Here is a 14,235-nt window from a genome sequence, read left to right on the forward strand (position 1 = left end):
TCACTCCTCTGCTTTTCTCCCTGAATCGGCTCTCCCAGATTATCAGGAAAACTTTAAAAGACTCTTGCATTGTGTCTTTCCTGCAATGCAAAATAAAAAAGCAAATGATATCCACAAGTCTCTCTCTCTCCTCTCTTCATATCCCCTCATGTCATACAAATGCAGATGTCTGTGCATGTGTGTCCACACACATAAAATAAATTATGCCATCATATTTTTAGATTGAAATCGTGCAGGCAGGAAAATGAATCCTGGAAACCAATCCATCGTGACCGAGTTCATCCTGGCTGGACTAACAGAGAAAGAAGAGCTCCAGCTGCCCCTCTTCCTCCTCTTCCTAGGAATATACTTGGTCACCGTAGTCGGCAACCTGGGCATGATCACACTGATTGGACTCAGCTCTCACCTGCACACACCCATGTACTATTTGCTCAGCAGTCTGTCCTTCATTGATCTCTGCCAATCCACTGTCATTACACCCAAAATGCTGGTCAACTTTGTGACAGAGAGAAACATTATCTCCTATCCAGAATGCATGATCCAGCTCTACTTCTTCCTTATTTTTGCCATCGCAGAGTGTCATATGTTAGCTGTAATGGCATATGACAGATATGTTGCCATCTGCAGCCCTTTGCATTACAATGTTACCATGTCTTATAGCCTCTGCTTAAGACTCACATTGGGAGTTTATATTTTGGGCATCCTGGGATCTACAATTCATACAGGCTTTATGGTGAGACTCTTTTTGTGCAAGAGAAGCATAATTAATCATTATTTCTGTGACCTTCTCCCACTTTTGGAGCTATCCTGCTCTAGTAATTACATCAATGAGTTGTTAGTGCTATTCTTAAGTGCATTTAATATACTGTTTCCTGCCTTAACCATCGCTGCCTCCTACATCCTGATCATTGCCAATGTTCTCCGCATTCCTTCCACCAAAGGTAGGTCCAAAGCCTACAGAACCTGCAGTTCTCACATCTCTGCTGTTGCTGTCTTCTTTGGATCTGCAGCTTTCATGTACTTGCAGCCATCATCTGTCAGCTCCATGGACCAAGGCAAAGTGTCCTCTGTGTTTTATACCATGGTTGTGCCCATGCTGAATCCTCTCATCTACAGCCTGAGGAACAGGGATGTCAAATCGGCACTGAAGAAACTCCTGTGCAAGAAAGCACATTCATGAAAAGAATCAACAACACTGCAGAAGAAGGCGTGTGACTTGCTTAGATAGGTAGTTAATTAGGCGTTCTTTTTTAAAGTTTTGAAATCTTAGTAATGCCTGTCTATGTAATATATCCGTAATTTGTCCTTCAGACTTGCATTTGCAACTATGGTGTCATGACTATGTCTGGATAAACAAAAACAATGAAATCCAGGGATGTTTTGGCCATAAAGGAACTCTGGAATTGAAAAAAAAAGAAAGAAAAATAGGAAGAACAATATTAGGATGATAGTTGTAACATACATTCATTATTTAGGTTTTATGAAATATGAAGCACTTTGGCTCAAATTTAAATAAGCCAATTTATTTGCCACTTATAATATTCCCTCACAAATGAATTAGAATTATTTTCAAGTTAAAATAATAATAATAATAATAAACACCTGAGGCTTATTCATTTGAGTAGCTAAGTGGTTGAGGCTAGAGTTTTGATTCTAGGACTTTCCATATCACTGAATGTGATATTTGGCTGAAGTAACTGTGTGTACGCCTAAGGACCCTTGAGAATTCCTTTCTACACATCAAGTATCTCCATTTCCATCCATGACTCTGTATCTATTGCTTAGATAATTTTCATGATATTTTCACTAGATACAGTGAAAAAAAATCAAATCTGTTTTAAAGAAAAATGGAATAAGATTATGACCACTGTTTTACCATCTAAATCCACTTGTTTTATATCACCATGGTCTAATTTGGCCTGATGATGTCATTTTAATTTACATTTCTATTAATATAAAAAGACCAGGCTTAGTGTTATGACTTGGCACAATTGTAAGATTATGACATGTTGTTTTTCCATCCTTCTTTTTCTTAATTCCTTATTTTTCATTACTTTTAAAATTTTATTTCTAGTCAAAGTCTTAATGCTTCCCTGGATGAAGAGTTCAACAAATAAAAAATGGAAATACTATTGTTCAAGGGAATAGAGAGGTCAAGAAATAATAATCAAATCCAGAGTCATCAATTTTATATATGTATATATATATATATATATACACACACATATATTTAGTTCTTTCTTTTATGCTTTCTGTATTAACTAGTGCAAACAAGGGGAAATACATTTGTTGTTCTTTATCTGGCTTACTTTGCTAAGTGTAGTAATCTTAAATTCTAACCATTTTGCTGTTAAATTCAGGAAATGATTATTTTGTATATTTGAGTAGCAGTATTCTAAAGTGTATGTATGTGTATATATGTGTGTATGTATATATATATATATGTATATATATATGTATATATATATATATATATGTAAATATATATATATATTTTGTATCCATTCCCAAGCTGATGCACATCTTGACTTTTTTGTATCTTAGCTATCATCAATTGAGATACTACAAACACATGACTAAGGGTACCCTTTAATATTCTTATTTCATTATCTTAACTATATTTCCAGGAGTATACTTGTTGCTTAATGTGGAAGATCTATTTTTATTTGTCTGAGGAATTGCCGTATTGTCAACTATATCGGTTGTACCAGTTATATTCCCACTAACAATTTAGTGCAGGTATCTTTTCCTCTGCTCCAATGTAGCTTGGTCATCAGCTCAACTATGTGGTATATTCAGGATTCATTTCTACAAATCAAAATTAATCTATGATATATGTGATCCTCTTACCTTCCTAATGTCTCTTTCTCTGGTACCCGCATCACATATTGAATTTTTCATTAGTGTTTCAACCAACCTTGTCCCCAATCTTATCATTTTTTGCTCTTACTTTCATCATTAAAGGTAAGTGCTATATTTGCTGCCCTGAGGACAAACTCAAATCCACCAGTCAGTATAAAGAGCTCCTTCATAATTGGTGTCTTTTCCCTCCCTCTCTCTCCCTGTGGCATCTCAGTTGGTTACATAAATCAAGAGAAACAGATATTTGTGTTTTGTAATGTTTTTATGTATTTGAAATGGAGAGACAGTCTGAGGGAATGGGGCAAATAAAGAGAAAGAGACATGGAAAAGAGGGAGGGAGGGAAGGAAGATGGTAAAGCAAAAAATGGAAGATGTGTGTGTGTGTGCATGTGTGTGTGTGGTGTCCCTCTCTCTTTATAACTATTTTTTTAATAGTCTGCAGAAACAGAAGAACAATAAACTTCCTCCAGGACTAGGGAGAGGAGCTTTCTCTGATCCTTGCTTAGTTCCAACTTTGGATCCCCATCCTCTCTTGCAATGACCATCAGGGTCGCTCCGGAAACCCCCCAAACAAACAAACAAACAAAATAGAATAGATAGAGAACAACAAGGAAAGCTTAGAATCAGCGTGGATTCACACATACCTTACTAGGTAGGACACAAAGATTAGTTACTCCTCACTAGCGTATTGAAGATTTCTCTGCACACCCCTCCTAAAACTGTTCTAAACTTCAACTGTTGATGTATGCCTTGTTGGAGTTACAAGCCAGCTTAGACTATCCTAAAAACTGCCAAATTCAGCAAAATTATGCTTCAACACGATAAACCGGTAAGTACTGAAATGAAAATAGACACGAGACAGCTGAACAGTACTCTAGAGCCATTTAAAGGTGTATAGAAGCTGGTTGTATATATGCTAAAATTGAAATGTCAATGAAGTAGTCACAGGAGGTGGTTAAGAACTTGCATTTTTTGGGCCCGGCGGCATGGCCTAGCGGCTAAAGTCCTCGCCTTGAACGCCCCGGGATCCCATATGGGTGCCGGTTCTAATCCGGGCAGCTCCACTTCCCATCCAGCTCCCTGCTTGTGGCCTGGGAAAGCAGTCGAGGATGGCCCAATGCATTGGGACCCTGCACCCGCTTGGGCGACCCGGAAGAGGTTCCAGGTTCCCGGCTTCAGATCGACACAGCACCGGCCCGTTGCGGCTCATTTGGGGAGTGAATCATCGGGTGGAAGATCTTCCTCTCTGTCTCTCCTCCTCTCTGTATATCTGACTTTGTAATAAAATAAATAAATCTTTAAAAAAAAAAAAGAACTTGCATTTTTCAACATATTGGTTACTCAATACCATGTCAATTAATTCCAAAAAAACAATTTTTTTTAATTTTCATTAACAAGGTAGATTTACAGGGAGAAAGAGATACAGAGAGAAAGATTTTTTCATTTGCTTCTTACTCCCCCAAATGCCTGCAGTGGCTGGAGTGAACTAAACTGACATCAGGAGCCAGAAGATTCTTCCAGGTCTCCCAGGTGGATAAAGAGTCCCGAGGCTTTGGGCCATTCTCTGCTGCTTTCCTAAGCCACAAGCAGGAAGCTGGAAATGAAGTGGAGCAGCCCAGACATGAGCCAGTACCTATATGGCTTCCCGGTGCATGCAAGGTGAGAATTTAGCCAATAAGTCATTGTGCCAAGCCCATTTGAACATTTAAAGAGAGAAGCAGAAAGAGAGGTGCGCCCTACTGGATCAGAAGTAGAGCCACCAGGACAGTAACCAGTGACCACATGGGATCCCGGCATGTGCAAAGTGAGGGTGAGCCAACTGAGCGAATGTGCCAGGCTATTTGTAACTCTAAGTAAGATAAAATAAGTCATTAAAAATAGTTACAGAAATAAGTGGCATAGGTAACTTTAAAAAGTATAAATATATTTAACATTGGATGGGTACAGATAATCTGGTGATGAACTGATATCTCTAAATGAATAACCTGGTTAAGACTGTTCTCCATATGGAAGGTGGAGGATAATTTCACATCATTGGCACTGAAAAAATCATTTGCTATGTAAACACTCAGTGAATTATCTCCCTAAAATATATGTTAATGACAACCATTCCAGGAGAGAATCAAGATGGCAGAAGAGAGTAAGGATACATTTAAATGGATGGAGAAATGTTAAATCAAGATAAAGCAGAGAGGACACATTCCAGGAAATAAGAGAGGACAGAACAACAGCAGAGGGGTACCTGGAGACTGACAGAAACAGGAAACCAGTGGACACAACAGTGTGGTGTTGCAGTGACTGATAATCCAGCAGCATTCAGCTAACAGCAATCTGAACTCCACCAGCAGCCGGAACTCCACCAGCAACCAGGTGGGAAGGGACTTTCACTGGGAGCTCGGGAGGTGAACCCAGACAAAGAACTGTTCATCCTGCTGATCTGTTTGATTTGACCAAGAACGGAGACAGAGCAGCAGATCCAAGACTGACAGTGCGAGAACAGGGTGGATTTCACAGCCCAGTGAGCACCCTAGAGCCGAATTGGGCACCATTTTGCGTAAGGAAGCAAAGGCAAGGGAAAGGACTGAGCATACGCTGAGCTGGGAGTGAACTCATTTCTGACTTAGTAAACTGCATCAACGTGGCATTCTACAGGTTCCACCCAAGACAGGTCTGGGTAGCCCTAAGACCTAATGGCTAGCATATCAAATCTCTAGTAGTTGCACGCCAGGCGCCATTTTGTACACTGTGTCAAAAGCTTTAGGACAGCAGGGGACAACAGTGAACTGCGTATGTGCTGAGCTTGCAGGAACTCACTGAGTTCCATGGCTTGCACTGGTCCCACAGGAAAATAATACCGACTGTGGCATCATATGGGTCAAAATAGGTCCATGTGGCACCAGACCAACTGGCCTACAGGTTCTGGCAAGATCAGTGCCACCAATAGGGACACTTGGTGTCTCCCTAATCCTAGGACCTGCTCCAACCGGAAGTGGGAAAAAGGTTGCAGAGACAACAGTGCAACCTCAGCATGACATCACAGCAGGTAGAGACTGGTGAGCCAGGAGCTGGGGTTATGGAGACCATGGCGGAAACCTAACATAAGAACCCAGACCTGGAACTCGCTGGAGGGAGTGGCACAAGTGGCTGCAAGCAAAGAGCTGGGTAACAAATGCAATAAGTGAAATCGAACTGTAGACCTGTGGGTGACAGAGCTTAGAAACCTGCCAAAGAAGAACTTGCTAACCAGAAGTGCAATGACCAAGAGCAAAGGAAGACACACAAGCAAAGTGAATATTACTGAAGACTCCCCTACAAAGGAGCAAAACCCTGTGCCAACCTCAGAGTTAACTGAAGAAGACATTGAGAAAATGGGGCATACAGAATTCATGAAACTCATTTTAAAGCTTCTGATCAACAATGAGAAGCTCATACAAGAGTTCAAAGAATTTAAGGAAGTAATAAAGCAAATCAAGGCTGATATATCAGAAACTAAGAACGCAGTACAACAAATTAAACGTACAGAAGAGAGTCTCCAAAATAGAATGAGGCAAGCAGAAGACAGAATCTCAGGATTGGAAGATATTTCCTGTCACCAGGGGGAAGCAAACATAAAGCTGGAAGCAGAGCTGGATCAGGCCAAAAAGCTATTCAAGAATTGAAAGACACTATTAAGAGATCAAATATAAGAGTTATGGGAGTCCCAGAAGGTGCAGAAAGAGAAACTGGTTTTACAAATATATTTAATGAAATAAAAAGAGAAAATTTCCCTAATCTAGAGAAAGAATTGGGAAACAAGATCCAGGAGGTGCACAGAACTCCCAACAGGCTTGAACAAAAGAGATATTCACCAAGACACATGATCATCAAGCTCTCTTCTATCGAACATAAGGAAAAGATCCTTAAATGTGCACGGAAAAAAATCAGTTGACATATAAAGGAATGCCAATTAAACTTACAGGAGACCTCTCACAGAAAACTCTACAGGCAAGAAGAGAATGGAGTGATATATTCCAGATTCTAAAAGAAAAAAAAAATTGTCGTCCTAGAATAACATATCCAGCAAAGCTTTCTTTTGTCTTTGAAAAATGAAATAAAATTCTTCCACAGTAAAGAAAATTTAACAGAATTTGCCTCTTCCAAACATGCCCTACAAATGGTACTTCAAGATGTTCTCCTGACAGAGAAGAGGAATAGCACCTACCAAAACCAAAGGCAAATGGGAAGAACATCCCAGTAAAATGAGAACAGAAGACTAAACCAATGAAAAACCCATTAGTAATATGACAGGACCAAAATACCACCCATACATATTAACCATGAATATAAATGACTTAAGCTCAATCAAACATCGTAGATTAGTAGACTGGATTTAAAAACAAAATCCATCTATTTGTTGCCTGCAGGAGACACATTTCAACAACAAAAATCAGCAGAAACTATATCTCATGGGATTTTGATGTTTTTGTTTTTGTTAGTTTCATCTCTTCAAAGCACTGTGTCTTTTCATTTGAGGGGATGTACAGTAACTGTGAAATGGAGACTAACATATCCAGAGGTGAAGATACAATGTAGTATGCATCTCTACCTCCAGAGAAAAATGGACTTACAATGAAACTATTAACTGTATCTTGGCAATAGGTTGCTGGACTCTCTGCCATTGTCCATGCCTGCAATGATGGACATATGACTGTGTATGAAGAACTATACATTAGTAATGATATAGGGGAATTAGGTGGGGGGGATAAGGGAAATCCCAGGAGCCTCTTTAACTGTCATAAAATGATAATAATAATAATAATGTATTTAAAAAGATTTAAAAATCCTCACCTTGAACATGCCGAGATCCTCTATGGGCACCGGTTCTAATTCCGGAAGCCCCAGTTCCCATCCAGCTACCTGCTTGTGGCCTGGGAAAGCAGTACAGGATGGCCCAAAGACTTGGGACCCTGCACCCACGTGGGATACCCAGAAGAAGTTTCTGGCTCCTGACTTCAGATTGGCTCAGCACTAGCCATTGCAGTTGCTACGAGTGTGAATCATCACATGGAAGATCTTCCTCTCTGTCTTTTCTCCTCTCTTGTATATCTGACTTTGTGATAAAAAGTAAAAGAAATCTTCAAAAAAATGCATACTGAAGCTGTAGCAGAGACCCATCATTGGAGACTCTTAGACCCTTGGGTGACCCCCTGCACAGTAGAGTTTGAGAAACACTGTTTTATATTTAACAAATATTCATAGCTGCTTTTTTCTAGAGATATTGATTTCATTTTCTGTGACAGATTACAACCCTTAAAATGCATTTTAAACAAGTTGTGATTCGTAAGTCAGTTAATCACCTCTTTCTACAAAAAAAAAGACATGTTTTTGTAAAAGGAAGATGGCTTATTAGTTTGTATTCTTAAACCTATGAAGAGCAAAATATACCTCGTAGGATGTTTTCTGGTCACTTAAAACCCATGGACTCTAATACAGATTGTAAACCTGCTTTGAAGCTCTTAAGAAACAGCATTTTGGCAGGGATGCCTGTTGGGCCATGAAGATGCCTCTTGAGATGCTCATGTCCCCTACCAGAGAGTCTGAATTTTGGTTCCTATTCCAGTTTCCTTCATACGCCAGGATTGACGCACAGAAAGGCTCCAGTAATTGGGTCCCAGACACCTATATGTAGATGTGGAGTCAGGCTTCAGGCTGGGGCAGCCCTGACTGTTGTGTATATTTGGACAGTGAGTTAGAGATGGAATATCTTTTTCTGTGTCTCTGCCTTTTTGTTTCTGACTCTACTTTTTCAAGTAAATAAATTTTGAAAAAATTAAAAAGAAACAAGGGACTGGTATTGCACTATAGTGGGTTATGCTGCCCACTGAAACACTGACATCCCAAATAAAAGTAACCTTTTTTTAAAGATTTATTTTATTTTTCATGCACAGTCAGATATATAGAGAAGAGGAGAGACAGAGAGGAAGATCTTCTGACCAATGATTCACTCCCCAAGTGACCGCAACGGTCAGTGCTGTGCAGATCCAAAGCCAGGAGCCAGGAATCTCCTCCAGGTCTCCCATGCGGGTGCAGGGTCCCAAGGTTTGGGCCATCCTTGACTGTCTTCCCAGACTGCAAGCAGGGAGCTGGATGGGAAGTGGAGCTGCCGAGATTAGAACCAGCGGCCATACGGGATTCAGGCGCTTTCAAGGCTAGGACATTAGCTGCTAGACCATTGCGCCCAGCCCTAAAAGTAGCCTTTAAGTTCCAAATTTACCATTTCCTATCTAACATTCTGCTAATACAAACTTGGAAAATGGTAGATTGTCCGTGTGCTTGGACCCCTAACACCCACATAGGAGCCCAGGTTGCAGTTCTAGGTTTGGAGTTAGAGCCATTGGAGGAATGAACCATAGACAGAAAGACCTCTTTCACCTTATTTGCCCTTCTTTGTCTTTCTCTCTCTGTAACTCTACATATCAAATAAGTATTAAAGCATACAGAACCTCAGACCCAATTCAAATATGTTAGCTCAGAACCTGCAAGTTACTATGTGTGATCTCTACACTTGAAATCTTCCCACTAATTGGAAACTTTGAGAACTGACAAAGAATCACTTCATGAGAAGCCAGGCAGCTGGGGAAATAGCAATTGACATTTCTTTTTCCAGTGGGGTAATCTTTGACAAATGAAAATCCTTGGAGAGTGCATGTCTCTAGGGTGCTCAGTTCCTGGAAGATCTACACCTCTAACAAACCTACATAGCAAGGCAGTCACTCAGGTGACTATGAGATGAGAAGAGGCTTGCTGCCCTGAGCCTGGGAAAACACAAACTGAACAACTAGAGATGCTGACCTGTGACAACTAAAGATACTGACCCAGGGACTCAGAGACCAAGGTCTGGGCCCTGGCCTCTCACCCACAAAGGTCCCAAACCCTGAGTACCAGCATTTCCCAACACTAGCATTAGTGCCATTCTCTTTCAAGTCAAAGACAATAAGCAGAAAACAAATCTTGGCCTTCTGATCTCAGGCAAGATAAAGGTGAGTGTGATTTTCCTAAATCTGTGATTTGAGAGTATTAGGTCCAGAAGTAATCACTGTGAAAACTCAGGAAATTATCATTTTTTGTGTGTGTGTTTATATTTTATGATACAGTTTCATTGTCTCAGGGATTTCCCCTTTCCCTGTCTCCCACTGATTTTCCTTATATTATTACAGTAGTATAGTCTTTCAACAACAGTCACAAGTCTGTCATTCATCTGTTTAAGTGCATCCTGACATTGTAGGTATAGACAAAGATAGACAATTGTGGAAAGCCTAGCATCCTATTGTTAAGATGTATTTATTATATATTTAACAGTTTCATTGCAAGTGCATATTTCATTTGGAAGTAGAGGTGCATACTGCTTTGTGTCTTCACTTCTTGGTATGATAGTCTCTCTTCTTCAAGAATTATTCAGTTAACCACAAAATGCTCTTGGCTCAGTCCAGCTCCAGCAAACACAGGGATTCGGAGTGCGATTCAGTGGATGAAAGAGATCTCTGTCACCTCTCTCTCTGTCTTTCTCACTCTATCTTCACATTTCAAGTAAATGAAAATTAATAAATGTGCATCAACAAAATGTAGGCACTAGATAGTCACTCAATGTTCAATTCTAGGAGCTGAAAGAAGGCAGATTTTTCTGTGGAAAGTGAGGAGGTAACTGGAACTAAAAGGATAGAATTAGTAGTCAGTGTGTTTATTTACATTGAATGTCCTAAGAGTAATAGTGAAAATCACTTTTCAATGTTCTTAAAACTTGATTACCGGGTCTGGCAGGGTAGCCTAGTGGCTGAAGTCCTCCCCTTGGATGCACTGGAATTGCACCTGAATCCCATATGGGCTCCAATTAATGCCCTGGCAGTCCTGCTTCCCATCCAGCTCCCTGCCTGTAGCCTGAGGAAGCAGTAGAGGACAACCCAAAGCCTTGGGGCTCTGTACTCATGTGGGAGACCAGGGGAAGGCTCTTGCCTCCTGGCTTCAGATCGGCTCAGCTTTAGCCTTTGCTACCACTTGGGGAGTGAATCATCAGATGGAAGACCTTCCTCTCTGTCTCTCCTCCTATCTGTATATCTGACTTTTCAATAAAAATAAAGAAATCTTTAAAAAAATACATTACTTTTTTCTGCGTTTTGTTTTTTGTTTTTATGAAGAATAAGTAGTTGAGCAGAACAGTGGCTCAACAAACTACTCATCCATCCACTGTGTCCTGGGGAGAATCGATGCCTTTCCTTCTCTCTCTCTGTCCTCCTTTCCACTCTTTCAACTTTTCTCTTTCTAATCATCTCCTTTTCATTTTTTTTAATTCGCTAAACTCTATTGAGAAGCAAATGGACAGACACTGAGTTGAGGCATGAAGAAATAAGTAGTAAAATGCCATGTTTTCTGTTCCAAAGGCATTGGCAACATAGTCTATGCTTTTAGCATATTTTTCTGTCTTGAATTAATCCTAAGGCCAAAATTAAGATCATGTACTTTACAAGTGAATTTAACTGAAGCAACAGATACAAACATTGATTGCTTGTTAACACATCCCAACAGTCGTGTACCAAGAAGCAGAGAAATGCTGTGATGCTTGATACAAGGAAGCCTGGCATTCACCATTAAGAGAGTCATGTGACAATAAAAGTGAAGTAAAATCACAGAGCAAAAGTTTTGAATGCTTTCCTAAGCTACAGCAGAAATAGATTTGATTTTTTGTTTAAAGTATCTTTCGTATTATTTATTTTCCTATTTTTTTAAAAAAAACGTTATGAAATATCGGAAAGAAAAGTAGTATTACTTTAATGAAAGTAACTTCATATGTAATCTGAGACCAGATCATATAGTTTTCAGAGCTGATAGTTTTAGAAGTAGTGCAGAAACAAACCATTTAAAACTATGGAATTCTCAAAGAGTATAGCAAAAATGTCCATTGCAGCTATTCAAAAGATTGAGTTCTTGCTAATAGATAAGATGTAGGAACTTTGTTTTTCCTTATAATTATGCTTTAATTTTGAATTCATTATTTTTCATAATAATTCCCTATGTGATTCTGATGATGAGCTGCATTGGGAAGTCCCTGAATTAAAAAAAAAAAGGAAACATCATCTTGGTTCAACCTCTGCAAGTGTGTTATCAGAGCCTATGCCTCCTGCCTCTATGAAATACATTGTTCTGATGACTCATCCAAAATGAGACATGGAAAATTGAGTTTGACATAAAATGTTCTAGTTCTAGATGTGCTGTGTTCTGGAAAGTAAGGTGTCTGTTCATCCTACATATCACTGTCACACGCACAGATTCAAAGAGAGAGAGATGTACACGGTGTGCAGAATAGGGTGTTATGATGGCCAGCTTGGGTCTGTAGAGTCTAGCACTTGTTACATTTTGGTAATCATTGTCTTGTCTTTGTTCTAATATAAGGCTAAGTTTTTGTACAAACTCTAATTGATGACCATAAGTAGTTAAATCATCCACTCAGGACTTTGATGTTTTCTTTTTATTAGATACTTTTTTATCTACTTGGAAATTTCAGCCAGGAGTTAGTGAACTTGAAAATAGCCCTTTCCTTGCAGTACTCAGTTATATAATAATGAGTAATGATAAACTCATCACTTGGTTATTTTTAATTTCTACCAGGATTACTTAAAAGTTTCAGTGTATACGTCTTTATTTTGTTCTAGGTATTCCACATCACTTCATGCTAATGTGTTACTATTTTATTCTTATGTCAAATGGTTTTAAATTTTTAATTCACTCCTGGTTTCTTATAAACAACTTTTAAAATGAAGATATAGAAGATCTCGGGGAAAAGAGTGCAGATGAAACACTATGCAAATACTAACTAAAGATAATTTTGTGATAATAAGCTAACATCAGATGTAGGAGCTCTAAGCAAGACAGTAAAATTTCCAAATACAAATTGGGATATTCCATAATGACAACCACTTAAATCCAAAAATATGGTCAAATGAAGTAAGAAATGAGCAAATCAGAGGGCTCAATGATATGTATTGAAATTATTCTCTCAATAAATAATGGAGTTGCAGACAAAAAGAAAACAGTGCACATGTGGAAAAACTCAATGCAATTGAGTGATTGGAGTCACTTTAAGTGGATATACAGGGCCAGCTTAAACAGAAAACACATCCAGACATCTTAAAACATTTATTAAAACGGATCATGTACTCAAAAATATCTTAGATAATTCAATCGTGTTCATTGACAATAATAGTAACTTTAAAATTTTTTTAAAATGTTTTTCAAAAGATCAATACTTATAAGTTTCATTGATTTCACAAATTCCATGGTGTAATGAGAACTTTAAATAGAACGGATGAAATACTTTTATTGATGTTGCAGATTAAACATATCAAAACTTGTGAGATGCAACTAGTGTGGAATGGGGAAAGAAATTTACGCTCTTGTTGATCTAGAAGCAAAAGAAACAGCACTGTTTCTGTAGGAGTATAGACAAGACCTATAAACATTACTTGACTAATAATATGTCAATTTTATTCAAATTTATAAGTTTTAATATATTTTTCTATCGTGAATAAAAGACATGTGATATTTGTGTTTTTAGAACAGTGGGCTTTCTGCTTTTGACATGTTGAACACTTTATTTAGTGGGGGATTAAGCCTATGATTAGAAAATAAATAAAAATGCATTATCACAAAAATTAAGCTCAAAAGAGAGGAGGAGGAAAGGAGTGTTGGAGAGATGGGCTAGAGGGATATACAGTCATAGATTTGCATATTGAGGCACATGAAATCTGTTCTGTTCTCTTTCATGTAGAAAAAGAAATGTGGCTAGATTTTCCTCCAGAAGGGTGGGTAAATTTTTCACGTCCACTGGTAATTTATTAATTCACTCCTTTCTTCCCAAATATAATAAAATAAAAGTCCACTCCTTTAGTCAAAATTGAGTCTCTGAGTATATACTTCAAAGTTTCATTAGAAAATATTTAATGCTGCTTTTAAGCATCAGTGCTCTTCTAATATGTTTGTCAGTAGGAGAATCTAGAATTTTTAGCATTCCCTTTTTTGCTGATGTCTTCATGTTGGTTCCACTGTGTAATTGTGAGCATTCTGGAACCTGAGTGAACTCACAAATCTGTGAATCATGTGACTCTTTACTATGAAATCTTAAACTATCTCAATCGTCCAAGTTTTCACTCAGTGTTCTTTTCTAGATGTTTTATCATTTAACTTTTTCATTCATGCTTATTATTTATTCTAGGCACATTCCATAGCAAGGATCAGATAGCTTACATTTGCATATTAAATGTACTTCACAACTCAGGTGTATATCATTTGGATTATTGCAGTGGTAGCTGTAGCTATTACTTGGCTACTCACAATTTTGTCGAG

General features: G+C 38.5%; 1 protein-coding gene across 2 annotated transcripts; it reads left to right on the forward strand.

Annotated features, from left to right (window-relative positions):
- Positions 1–244: 244 nt before the first annotated feature.
- On the forward strand, positions 245–4,729 carry LOC105942470 (putative olfactory receptor 8G3). 2 transcript variants are annotated; one of them, XM_012930510.2, is made up of 2 exons: positions 245–1,158; positions 4,687–4,729. In XM_012930510.2, exons 1-2 carry the CDS (start codon positions 245–247, stop codon positions 4,727–4,729), a joined length of 957 nt encoding a protein of 318 aa, XP_012785964.2. The 2 variants fall into 2 exon arrangements, with proteins under 2 accessions (XP_012785964.2, XP_012785965.2); XM_012930511.2 differs by lacking the exon at positions 4,687–4,729 and having other exon boundaries at positions 245–1,180.
- Positions 4,730–14,235: the final 9,506 nt, after the last annotated feature.

The sequence above is a fragment of the Ochotona princeps genome, chromosome 4 (genome assembly GCF_030435755.1).
Source record: "Ochotona princeps isolate mOchPri1 chromosome 4, mOchPri1.hap1, whole genome shotgun sequence".
NCBI lineage: Eukaryota > Metazoa > Chordata > Mammalia > Lagomorpha > Ochotonidae > Ochotona > Ochotona princeps.